Source organism: Anolis sagrei, chromosome 5 (assembly GCF_037176765.1).
Source record: "Anolis sagrei isolate rAnoSag1 chromosome 5, rAnoSag1.mat, whole genome shotgun sequence".
NCBI lineage: Eukaryota > Metazoa > Chordata > Lepidosauria > Squamata > Dactyloidae > Anolis > Anolis sagrei.
In genome coordinates, this window is record NC_090025.1 from 13,792,931 (window position 1) to 13,806,793 (window position 13,863).

The following is a 13,863-nucleotide window of genomic DNA, read 5'->3' on the forward strand; positions in this document are numbered from 1 at the left end:
CTGGTGTAGTTGTTGTGTAAGCTAGGTCCACCCTCTTTAAAGATTTCAGCAGGGATCCCATCAGGTCCGCTGACTTTGTTATTTTTGTTGGTTGATGGCATTGTTGACTTCTTTCCAAACTAGGCAGTACTGCAAGCTCATCCCTGGTTTGTTGTTGCGAGATTTGTGAGCGAACATTTTCGGCCACGTTGAAGCTGCGATTCAGGAGGTTTTGGTACAAATCCAACACTTTGCAGATCCCCATGATGCTCAGGGATATTTTTTAAGCTACAAAGGTAATCTACAGACGAAAAAGTTATGGTGTACACCCTCCACACTCACCAGATGGAACCAAACTTCTAAATTGTATACCAGTGGTTTTATGTCAAGTCGCTTTGAATCACCTTTGGGGAGATAAAGCAGGGTAATAATAATAATAATAATAATAATAATAAGCTGGCTGAGTGTCAGCTGCGATAAGATCACTCTGACCAAAAGGTCATGAGTTTGAAGCCAGCCCGGGTCAGAGTGAGTGTCCGACCAATTGTGTAGCTTGCTGTCGACCTTTGCAACCCGAAAGACAGTTGCATCTGGCAAGTAGGAAAATTAGGTACCACCTATGTGTGGGGAGGCTACTTTAACTAATTTATAAGGTCATAAAAAAAGACTCCAGCAAAAAGCACTCCAGCAAAAGCATGCGGGGAATGCGGAAGTACTTCATTAGCGTCACAGATGGACGATGAAAGCGAAAGTTCCCCTGGCGGCCAGAAAAAGTTAAACAGCCTCTGTGTATGTCTTTATACGTTGTATGTCTAATTGGCATTGAATGTTGCCATATTTGTGTACATTGTAATCCGTTCTGAGTCCCCTATCGGGTGAGAAGGGCGGAATATAAATTATGAAAATTAATATATAAATAAATAAATAATGTACCATCAGGGTATAATGAGGAGCCCCCGGTGGCGCAGTGTGTTAAACCCCTGTGCTGGCAGGACTGAAGACCGATAGGTCGCAGGTTCGAATCCGGGGAGAGCGTGGATGAGCTCCCTCTATCAGCTCCAGCTGCTCATGCGGGGACATGAAAGAAGCCTCCCACAAGGATGGTAACACATCAAAAACATCCAGGCATCCCCCGGGCAACGTCCTTGCAGATGGCCAATTCTCTCACTCCAGAAGCGACTTGCAGTTTCTCAAGTCACTCCTGACACAACCAAGGAAAAAGGGTATAATGTACAATATATGGATGTCATGTTTGGACTGATGTCTCATAATACTGATGCTTCATAATATTTGATAGCTCATAAAAGTTATTTTCTTTTTTATATAGTCTTTATTGAGATTTACATTACAGAGAAAGTAGGAGAACATAATAATTATAAAAAAGTAGGAAAGGGAAGAGTATTTATTTATTTATCGTATCATCAGCAACCATTGTATTACAATTCTAACAGAGCAAAACAAACACACAGATTAAAAAGAAAAAGAAAAAAACACACAGATTTTGCAAATTTGGTAGTTGGTTAAATGTCCTTTGACCAGTATCTGGCCACTTGGAGTGCCTCTGGTGTTGCCGCAAGAAGGTCCTCCATTGTGCATGTGGCAGGGCTCAGGTTGCTCTTCTCCACACTCGCATGTCGTGGATTCAACTTTGTAGCCCCATTTCTGAAGGCTGGCTCTGCATCTCGTGGTGCCAGAGCGCAGTCTGTTCAGCGCCTTCCAAGTCGCCCAGTCTTCTGTGTGTCCAGGGGGGAGTCTCTCATTTGGTATCACCCATGAATTGAGGTGCTGGGTTTGGGCCTGCTACTTTTGGACTCTCGCTTGCTGGGGTGTTCCAGCGAGTGTCTCTGTAGATCTAAGAAAACTAAAGGAAGAGTAAAAACTAGGTATTTACTGAGTTAAAAAAAACCTGTAAAAAGGAGCTTTGAAAAGTATTTAAAAGTCTGTGTTATAAAAGAAGAAAAAAACAATAATTTTTTTTCAAATGTTGCAATACTTAACATATGCATAATATGCAATACTTGCATATTATGCATATGAAAGCATTGAAAAATCTGGGAGGAAAAAATCCAAAACTGGGAACACTTCCTGAGCATTTTGGATAAGTGATGCTCAACCTGTGATTAATAGGTGATGCTTTTTTCATCCCTCTGCGGCTGAACCTCTGGAGCCCTTGTAAATATGGCAACCTCCTTGGCATCACATAGTTGTTGGCCTGCTGTGACAAACAAGCCGTCCCATTCCCCCTGTTCTTGCTCTCTCGGCTGAACCGCTCTCATTTAGCCACAACAGGCATGACAACACAGTGGGAAAGTGCTGAAAAGAGCTAAGCTATCTCCTTAACATTTTTTCAAGGGATTAATTTCACCTGCTTTTCCTGTTTCCCTGGCACAGCTCTCTCTCTGGTTTTCCCTTTATAAATGCAACCGGAGAAACTATTTCAATGCTTTGAGTCCAATAGAAGAAAAAAAAGGTTTTTCAAGCCTTGGCTTCATTCCCTTCCCCCTGTCCCCGCTACTTTTGACAAGTCACAAAATTGTGAAGTTAGCAGAAAAGCCAGTGGAGAGAGGGAGAAGATGCCTTCATTCTTTGGAAGCAATGAACTGAAGCAAAAACGGCCATTGTAATGGTAAATTGCTGACAGAAGGGAAGAAAGGGGTGATAATCAATCAAAAATGAAGCCCTAGCTTGCATTGGAGGAGCTTAGTCCCCAAATGGGTCCAAATATGTTATTTTCGCCTTTTGCTTTTTAATATTTGGACGGTTTATGCGAAACAGGAGCCAGTTAGCAGTCCATGGGAAAGAGGCATGAATTGAAGCATCTTACATAAGAAAAGTTTTGCAGAAAGGGAAATGCATCCCAGCAAAACAGCATCAGAAAGTTGGAGGCTCTGATACAGAAATGATATGCCGAAGTGTGGTTTTGGGGAGTTTTCTGCGCAGCGTTCAGGATTTTGGGTCAAAAAGAAAAGGAACTCCTCTGGCAAGCTTCCTAGCAGACTATGAGGCGATTCATCATGGATGTGGGGCATTTTAATCTTCCGCTGCCCTGTCCCCAAATCCTTTCAGTTTCTGCTTTTGGCTTCATTGGAGGTTCTGGAAGACAAAGATGAGGATGTTGGACAATATAAACAGGGGCATTATTTCGTCTTCAAAAGGGAGCCTAGCCCATAAAGGAAGATACATTTATTTGGAGGCTTTGCTACACGGAGGAGCTCCATGGGGATTTACTTTGAAAGGCGGACTGGAGCACGGGGAGCCATTAATCATCTCCAAGGTAACTTTGTTTATTGGGTTTCGAGATGCCTCGAGCTGCAGATTTTTGCCAAAAGTGCTTCGAAAAATAAGCAGGTGGACCAAAGTTTTAATTTCAGGAAAGTGCTAACTCATAATCAGCAAAGTAGAGAGAGAATCTTAAAACGAATGAGATGCGTTCATTTCAAATCTATTAGCTGCAAAAAATTGCTATCTTAGTGGCTCATCTTCCTGCAAGAAATTACTTTTCCGTACGAAAGACAAAAATGTACACCTCTAAGCCAATTGACTACTGAAATAAATTGACATGCTTGGACTTAAGCTGATCTAATTGAATTCAAGAGAGATTAAGCCTGCTTAAATCCATACATTTCGGAGTACAGATTCAAGCTGTATGTAGCAAGGTTGATTCTTTTTTTAAAAGCCTTTTGAGTATTCAATAAATGTTTCTGTTATTTCAAAATATGAGGAATGTATGGAGTATTTGCCATAACAGAGGACACTGTTGTGCTGGTAGGCAAAACAGAAATCTTTCCATATCTACAAATAATGTGCAAGGTACATGGTTCCACTGAGCTCTTTTTCAAGCAGAGTCCACAAGTTAGTCATGTAAGTAACATTGGTCTAAATCAGTGTTTCCCAATCTTTTTTTGACCAGAGACCACTTAACCAGGGACCACTTTGACTAGGAACCACTTGAACAGGGACTACTCTCCAACATTAGTACCAAAAGGGTTATGATGGCCCACAAGGACTCTTCCACCTCTATGATTCTATAATTCATTACTTCCCTCAATCATTCTAGATCAGTGGTTCCCAACCTTTTTTTGACCAGGGACCACTTGACCAGGGACCACTTTGACTAGGGGCAACTCTCCAACATTAATACCAAAAGGGTTACAAATCAGTTTTTGGTCAACCTTAGATTTGGTTTGGTTATTTGAGGTGCTGATTCAGAAAAATGCATTGGATAGACCACATCAGCTCTAGTTTCTGATACAGAATATATGCCATCCAGTTAGTCACCATCTGGTCATCCACAGAAAACCATATTTAATAATCTAAAGTTGATGTGGTAGTAGTAATCTTTCGTAGTCAGCATCTCCCCATCCGACGTCCCATTTTGTGAGACCAATCGCTCTTGTTCATAGACTCATAGAATCCTTGAGTTGGAAGAGATCTTGTGCGCCATCCAGTTCAACCCGTTGCCAAGAAGCAGGAAAATCGCATTTAAAGTACCCCCGACAGATGGCCATGTGGTTTTGAGGCAAAGGTGTAGTAATGGTGAGGCCGCGGATCATATTTTCATTCCTGTGAACCACTGGTAGTTCACAGACCACAGGTTGAGAACCATTGGTCTAAATTCTATACTGTGTCCTAACTTTACTAGAATTGGGTTGTTGTAGGTTTTTTCGGGCTATATGGCCATGTTCTGAAGGCATTCTCTCCTGACGTTTCACTTGCATCTATGGCAAGCATCCTCACTACCTCTGAGGATGCTTGCCATAGATGCAGGCGAAACGTCAGGAGAAAATGCCTTTAGAACATGGCCATATAGCTCGAAAAAACCTTTACTAAAATTGTTGAATGAATCTGATTTACTGATACTGATTCACACTCAACAATTGGTTCAATGGATCTACTCCACTTGGGACTAACCAACAGGATTCCAGTCCTTCCGTAGCAGACATTTATTACACAATGAGAAAATGTATTTGACCCACTCCACTTCCAGCACTCTGAGAAAGCCTACCTTCAGTTTTTAAATGATTCTGGGAAAGAACAATCTGATCTTTTGAAATCTCTGCTTAATTGAGTTTCTACTGAGTGGTTTCTTTTATTTGAAAAACTTTCAAGTGGAAGGGAGTGGTTAAAAGAGGATTCCATTACTCTTTCAAGCAAAAAGTGACTTTTATGGTGGTCTGGAGATTCTGTTGAAACAACTTTTTGTAGCCAATAGTTTTGATTATGGTTTATCAAATAAAACTATAGTTAAGAGGTTGACCATGTTGATTGCTACTTCTTATCCACAGATGATTAACTATTCACCAAGTCATTAAAAGTGTTCAGGAATTTATCAAAATAATATTAATGTTTTACCTGGATATCTGGAAATCACTGTTATGTCTTTATCTAGTAGCTTTATGAAACTGAATAGAGACTGAAGGGGGATGGCTAAAGAGTGTATAGTTGGTCCAAGTTAAAGTCGAACCATTTTTGGGGTGCAATTTCTCTCTTCTGGAACTCCTAGACTTGGTAAATAGTTGTTCAGTTTGTTTAGGTAAGGTTAAGGTTTCCCCTGACATAAGTCTAGTTGTGTCCAACTCTGGGACTTGGTGCTCATCTCCATTTCTAAGTTGAAGAGCTGGTGTTGTCAGTAGACATCTCCTAGATCATGTCGTCGGCATGACTGCATGGAGTGCCGTTACCTTCCCGCCAAAGTGGCACCTATTGATCTACCCACATTTGCATGTTTTTGAACTGCTACATTGGCAGAAGCTGGGGCTAACAGCAGGAGCTCACCCCGTTCCCTGGATTTGAATGGTCAACCTTTTAGTCGACAAGTTCGGCAGCTCAGCAGTTTAAGCCATTTTGTTTTAGACCTCTGCTATCCAACGGAATTCTGTATACGTTAAATGGACTTCTTGTGTTCGTTTGTCCTGTAGAACTACATTTTTGTACTATATACAGAAAGGGAGATAATTTGAAAACTATTAAATACAACAGTTGAAGGTAGTTATTGGACTGTTTATAATAAAAAATACTAGCAATCGGTGGTATCAGAAATTATCATGTATTGGTCCATTCTCGCATATTTGTTTTGGATGCCAAATCCCAGAAATGCCAGCCAAAATGACCAATATTCTCATGATCCTGAGAACTTCAGCTCAAAACCTATGGAGAGGCCAGAGACTGTGAACTCTAGTCATAGAATCATAGAATCAAAGAGTTGGAAGAGACCTCATGGGCCATCCTGTCCAACCCCCTGCCAAGAAGCAGGAATATTGCATTCAAATCACACTTGACAGATGGCCATCCAGCCTCTGTTTAAAAGCTTCCAAAGAAGGAGCCTCCACCACACTCTGGGGCAGAGAGTTCCACTACAAACAACAAGAAAGGAGATTCCATCTGAACATGAGGAAGAACTTTCTGACTGTGAGAGCTGTTCAGCAGTGGAACTCTCTGCCCCGGAGTGTGGTAGAGGCTCCTTCTTTGGAAGCTTTTAAACAGAGGCTGGATGGCCATCTGTCAGGGGTGATTTGAATGCAATATTCCTGCTTCTTGGCAGGGGGTTGGACTGGATGGCCCATGAGGTCTCTTCCAACTCTAGGATTCTATGATTCTATGATTCTATGATTGGAAGAGCACTCTCATTGCGGTCTGCAACCAGGAGCATCTAGCTCTGGTGTGAGATTTTTGGCATGGCGCAAGGATGTCAAATGTGTCATTGTGAAGATTTTAATAAGCAGAACCCTCGTAAGATTCTTAGGGTGCTTCCAGACAATGGTTTTGTTGTACAATTGTGACACTTGATCTGGAGGTGCAGGTGGGGATGGGAATTCAGACAACATCCTTTTCTTCGGGTTGTAACTCTTCTATATTTTCCCACTGCTTAGTCTGGCTTTTTTCTTTTCTCACACACACAAAAACCCATTGAGGAGAAACAGTTGGAACAGCTGCATAATGTCTTTTGAGTGTTAGCATTAGGAGCAATTCATCTGGAAACACCTTAATTAAAGTAAAGGGAAGAGTAGAATATTCTCCGTCAAGTTTATGCTGAGTTTATGCTTTGAATTCACAAAAACATGTGAGAATTGTTCCCCCCCCCCCCCCCCCTGGGTCTATGTAAAGTTACTGGTAGGCAATGATAACAAGAGGCGCAGGGATAGGAATACTCCATTGTATTTGTTGACTTGTATGACCAGCTGTAGAAATGCTGAATGACATAACTGGCTGATTTAGTACAGAGCTTGATGCCCTGAATACATTATCCATTGTATCTACCAACTCCAGTCCATTGACAATGATTTGAACATAGACAATGGTTTCCTAATGTACTAAACATATTATAACATTAGTTGACATCCGAGCCACCTAAGGCTTCTCATGCCTACTTTATGACATCGCTTTTCTAGTCCTGAACTCCTATCAACACACCAGTCCAAGAAACTCCTCCACTATTCATATACTATTTACTACTCATCTGGAATTATAGATTGTCTCCCACCATTGTCGCCTGTCTTCTCTATGAAGTAATTATTGTTATTATTATTTACAGCATTTAGATTCCACCCTTCTTACCCCGAAGGGGACTCAGGGCGGATCACAGGACACATACATGGCAAACATTCAATGCCATTAAAAAGACAGGACAGAAAACAGATAGAGGTATTATGTTGGCTTCGGAGTCCTTGAGGTTGTGCTCGATTCTGGCCACAGGGGGTGCTGTTGCTCCATCCTCTAGTCTATGATGAAGAGCCTTGATCCCAGACTTCCACCTTCCTTTGATTGCTCGCATTTTCCTTGTATTACTTTTATGGTGCCATAAAATACTTCCCCGCTTAAGCAGTATCCAATTTCTCTGCTCACAGCTGTTTTCAAACTGCTTAGGTAGACAGTAAGCTGGGCTGAAGGCCAGGTACTCACCCCGATCTGGGCTTCGAACTGCTAATCTTTTGATTGGTAAGATGTATTGTTGCTGGTGATTAGCCAACTGTGCTAAAGCCAGACCCAATGAGGTTGACATAAGATAACAGGCAACTTGAAGGCCCAAACAGACCATATGATTATATATACATGAGAAATAGATAACAGTATTTTGAGCCCCTTAGTCTCTTCTCTCTCTATATAAATAAAAATGTAATGTTCGTTTGTGGGATTAACAGAACTCAAAAACCACTGGACGAATTGACACCAAAGTTGGACACAAGACACCTAACAACCCAATGTATGTCCTTCACTCAAAAAATTGATTTTGCCATTTGGGAGTTGTAGTTGCTGGGATTTATAGTTCACCTACAATCTGAACCCTACCAACGATGGAATTGAACCAAACAGCACACAGAACCAACTGGAAGGGTTTGGTGGGCAGTGTCCTTTGGTTTTGGAGTTGTAGTTCACCTACATCCAGAGATCACTGTGGACTCAAACAATGATGGATCTGGACCAAACTCTACACAAATACTCCATATGCCCAAATGTGAACACTGGTGGAGTTTGGGAAAAATAGAATCTTGACATTTGGGAGTTGTAGTTGCTGGGATTTATAGTTCACCTACAATCACAAAGCATTCTGAACCACACCAACGATAGAATTGGGCCAAATCTCCCACACAGAACCCCCATGTGGGCCACAGCAACGTGTGGTAGGGGATGGCTAGTTTGATCATATTTCCTCCTTGCACTTTGACCGCTGGCATTTTTATGGTGCCACAAAATACCTCCCCGCTTTAAGCGGTTCCTAATTTCTGTAGTCACAGCTCACAGCTCAGCTGTTTTCGAACTGCTGAGGTGGACAGTAGGCTAGGCTTAACAGTCAGGTTCTCAATGCGACTCAAGCTTCGAAACTGTCACCTTCTGGTTGGCAGTGACCTATTGCAGCTGGTGATTAACCAGCTGTGCTACAGCCCGGCCCTTGGTGATCAGTTGGAACACAACAAATATAACGGTTCTCAGGAGGCACAGGCATTGCAAAAAAAAAAAAAAGAAGAAGAAGAAAAGGAACTGTTATTAAGATTGATGATTTTGTTTGTTTTGGATTTGACTCATTATTTTTTAATCCTACATATGTTTACTCAGTGGCAAAGTCCGTGGTTTCTAATGCTGCCAATTGTTCAGATTGAATGTCATCATAACTTATGACTGCAAAGATATCCTATGCCATCTATAGTCCTTTCTCGCACTTTGAATTGCTCAATGTAGAAGTTGTTTCTCAGGTTTAAGACTATGCTTAATTGGTAAGCATTGAAGGAGACAATTGCACAAAGGAACTGAATTTGGCAAGAGAGGTGATATAATATTTATTGGCAGTGCAATCTAAGGGACACCATTGCATCATAGCTCACTTCTGATCTCTCGGTTCCGGTTTTCAATGTAAGCAAAATAGTTTTCAGAATTTGGCTTGTCTCCCACAGAATAATAAATAAGCATGAACCATTTGGCACTGCCGGGTGAAACAAGATATTAAAATCACCTTTGAGTGACTGGAGTGGTGTTTAGCTTCTAATAGGCTTTAAGCACATAATACATTTTCAGTGGTGGGAAATAGGATGGATTGTTCCAAAAGTCTTAATGTGGCATGCAGATATTTTTATTCCAATGATCTGATTGCAGCATGCAGGCTGTTTTTTTTAAAGGAGATGGTGCATATCATTGAAAATTAATGAGTTTGTGGGACTCGGTTTCTACAACAACCAACTCCCTTAATGCCAAATATGCCTGGGGTGTGCATGATACCACCAATAGGTCACTCTCTTGTGTTCCTTTTCCTTAAAACTTCACTGCAGAATTGATGGTCTCAACAAGAAGGGGGAAATCTACCTTATTTCAGGCACTTCTTAGTTGAAGTATTTATTTACTCATTAGTAGGACCACAAATTTCTGAATCAAGTATAAATATATAGTAGAAAATGTCTGTAAACAGAGAGTGTGAGTTGCTTCTTTAAAAGATAATTGCTTCACAAAAAGAGTGAACACAGCATAGATTAGCAAAAGGAACCCGAGAATAATTTACCAGAAGTTGCAGGTAAGTGAAACCAGTTGAGACTTCATGGTAGAAGTACTAAATCTGTCAAAATTTCAGAAACAAAGCTCACTGCATGGGGGGGGGGGGGGAGGTTTATTAATGAGGTATCCGAATCCAAGTGAATAGCTACAGGTAATCTAGGTTCTTGTGGGTTTTTTCGGGCTATAGGGCCATGTTCTAGAGGCATTTTCTCCTGACATTTCGCCTGCATCTATGGCAAGCATCCTCAGAGGTAGTGAGGTCCTCACTACCTCTGAGGATGCTTGCCATAGATGCAGGCGAAACGTCAGGAGAAAATGCCTCTAGAACATGGCTCTATAGCCTGAAAAACCCCACAAGAACCTAGTGATTCCAGCCATGAAAGCCTTCAACAATACAGGTAATCTTATTGAACATCCTTTAGGTCAGTGGTTCTCAACCTTTCTGACACCGGGACCCCTAAATATGGTTCCTCATGTCGTGGTGACCCCCAACCACAAAATTATTTTCGTTGCTCCTTTATAACTGTAATTTTGCTACTGTTACAAATTGTAATCTGATATGAAGGATGTGTTTTCATTGTTGCAAATTCAACATAATTAAAGCATCATGATTAATCAGAAAAAAAATATGTTTGGGTGAGTATGGAAAACAGATGATGGGATTTGCAGTAACTTCAACCAATTCAGCACTGACTTCCACAGACCATGAAAACCTCCACACAGAACTCCCATGTCAAACAAAAAATACTGGAGGAGTTTGGGAGGAATTGACACAGAGAGAGTGAGGCAGGCTTTGTGCGAGGCCAAACCTCGCACGGAGGACCCCTCGTCTGCCCCGCGCCCTCGCCGGATGGCAAAGAGCGAGGAAGGCAAGGCGGGCTTTGCGCGAGGCCAGGCCTTGCACAAAGGAGCCTTTGCTTGGCCCACGCCCTTGGGGCGGGGCCAACGGAGGCAGCCTCGCGACCCCTCCGAAATGGCCAGACAACCCCCCTGCGGGTCGTGACCTCCAGGTTGAGAACTGCTGCTTTAGGTGATTCCTGCACAGACCTTACTTAACAAAAGGATGGATAATGTTTTTTTGGGGGGGGGGTGCATATGAGGACATGTGTCCTATGTCCAGAGATATGTTCTGTTCGCTGTGTATGCTTTCCTTTAGAATATTTTTGGTTGTCCATTTTGATAAAATCCATCCGGTGTTGACTTGTCTGCCATCTGGGCATTATCCATGAATCCAGGGCAGAACGAACATGTGTGTAGGATCACCCAGGGCAATTGATCAATAATAATGAAACTTCATTTATAGACTGCCCTCTCTCCCTCTCAGGGCAATTTAACAACACAAAAAGGCAAACATTCAATGCCCAGACAAATGCAAAAAATGTGCAGGCCAAGTTTTTTAGGCACTGTGCCGATCACCACTGGGACCACCTTGACTGGCTTGTGCCATAGTCTTTGCAGTTTGATCTTTAAATCCTCATATCGTGTCAGCTTTTCCTGTTGTTTCTCTTCAGTTCTGCTGTCACCTGGGATTGGAACATTAACAATTCATACTTGTTATGCCTCTGCTTATAGTCTGTCTGTTTGATCTTCTTGCAGCAACTGAGGAGGTGATCTATTGTTTCATCTGCTTCTTTGCAGAGTCTATATTTGGGATCGACTTTTCAATTCAGGCTTTGATGGCATTGGTTTGAATGGCTTGTTCTTGGGCTGCCAGAATCAGGCCCTCTGTCTCCTTTTTCCGAGTTCCATTTGTGAGACACATCCATGTTTTTTCTTTGTCAACTTGGCTCTCAATTTTTGCCAGAAATGTCTCTCCTGTGTAAAAGCAGCACAGATTAAAGTCCACTGTCGTGTGTTTATTTCTGTGATTTTGCTATTTGTATTTTTTCAGTGCAGATATTTAATAACTGCCTCTTCCAGTGATTTAATATATTAGAGAAAATATGAATTTAAAGCAACAAGTATAACAAAATTCAAACTTTAAGGAGGCTGGGGCTCACTACAATCCATTTATCTGCCCTTTCAGCAGTTACAACTCAGACCTTTTGGGAAAGCTTAGCATACCACAGGGCTTCTGAAATGCCCTTTCTAATCTTACATTCAGTAACTGTGTAATTAACAAGGGAACAGATTCTTGTCCTAGGAACAGAGGCCTCAATTGCATTCTTGCCCGGGGAGTCGCAACGAGGAACACTGTTACCTGCTGAGCTTTTCCTCATTCATCTCCTTAAACTCTCACAACCATCCAGCTACTGGACTGGCACAGCTAGCAACAAGTGGAGAGGAGGACCTTAATATCCTCCCTGCTCCTGCCAATAGGATGGCCGTAAGAAATAAAAATCTATTATTGGGAATACTAGCATGATGCTGCCTGGTGTATAATTCCAACTATTACCTCGTGTTTTTTGGAATTCTTCCTCTCCATAAAACACACAGAGAGAAACAAAACTCCATGGGGAGCCCTCGGTGGTGCTGAACTTGCTGATTGAAAGGTCGCCGGTTCAAATCCGGGAAGTGGGTGAGCTCCCGCTGTTAGTCCCAGTTTGTGCCAACCTAGCAATTCGAAAATATGCAAATGTGAGTAGATCACTAGGTAACACTCCAGTGGGAAGGCGACAGTGCTCCATGCAGTCATGCCAGTCACATGACCTTGGAGGTGTCTATGGACAATGTTGGCTCTTTGGCTTAGAAATGGAGACGAGCACCAGCCTCCAGAGTTGGATACAATTGGACTTAATGTCAGGGGAAAACCTTTACCTACCTCCTCTCCAAAGAGTAGGATTTTGAGGCTTAACACTCAAACAAAGCAAATCAAATTCAATATGAAGAAAGGATATGGATACTGGATTTTGTTGTTGTTCATTCATTCAGTCATTTCCAACTCTTCGTGACTTCATGGACCAGCCCATGCCAGAGCTCCCTGTCGGTCATCACCACCCCCAGCTCCTTCAAGGTCAATCCAGTCACTTCAAGGATGCAATCCATCCATCTTGCCCTTGGTTGGCCCTTCTTCCTTTTCCTTCGATTTTCCCCATTGTCTTCTCTAAGCTTTCCTTTCTTCTCATGATGTGGCCAAAGTACTTCAGCTTGGCCTCTATACTGGATACTCACACAGTATAAATGTGTCCATTATTTTATTCAGGCAATTTATAATCATTTTGAAAGGGCAAGGTTGTGCATGAATTTCATAGGAATGTACTGTAGGAAACCAAGGCATCCAAGGATTCATGCAAGATTTTTTCCAAAGTGTTTCCTTATGGCCTCCCTTCCAAGTCCTAACCAGACTCAGTCCAGCTTAGTTCCCAAAATCAGACAAGCTTGCATGTGTTCGTGATACAACGATGGCATGTTTCAGGGTGATATTAAAAGTTCCTAAAGGATTGCTCCCTTAAAGGGCGGGGGGGGGGGGAGTGGGAAATGGTATACAATAGTCCTGATGACGGTGTTATTCGGAAGCCAGAGTGAACATAATGCTTCCTGGCCTCATTGTTGGGACTGATCTCTGTTTGTTTTGTAAGTGGATACTAGACTGTAAGAACAGCCATTGGAAGCAGATGTGTTTGTGTGCATGCATTCAAGTCACCTGTCAATTTAGATGACCTTATGAATTTCACAGAGGTTTCTTAGTCAAGGAATACACAGAGGTGGCATTGGGAGTTACTTTCTCTGAAATATAGCCTACAGCAACTGGTATTTGCTGGCAATCTCCTATCCAATTGCTAATCAGAGCTGACCCTACTTAGCTTTTAAGATCAGACAGGATCTTGTGACTTACATCGCCCCTAAAATGGCTGATATCCTACCTGTTTCTTGCCTACAACAGGCATATCCCAATACTTGTAATTCACCTAGGGTTGGTCTTAAATGCTCTAGTATTTGAGATCAACCCTAGTTGAATTGCTTCAT

The 13,863-nt window shown here is 42.0% G+C and overlaps 1 protein-coding gene across 1 annotated transcript in view; it reads left to right on the plus strand.

The window, feature by feature from the left end:
* The first annotated feature begins 2,516 nt into the window (after positions 1 to 2,516).
* The window catches only part of SHROOM3 (shroom family member 3), a 267,856-nt gene continuing 256,509 nt past the window's right edge, over positions 2,517 to 13,863 (plus strand). Inside the window, exon 1 of the mRNA XM_060779370.2 lies at positions 2,517 to 3,253. Within this exon, the coding sequence (XP_060635353.2) occupies positions 3,086 to 3,253 (168 nt within the window). The 5' untranslated portion in view covers positions 2,517 to 3,085. The remainder of the gene's footprint in view (positions 3,254 to 13,863) is intronic.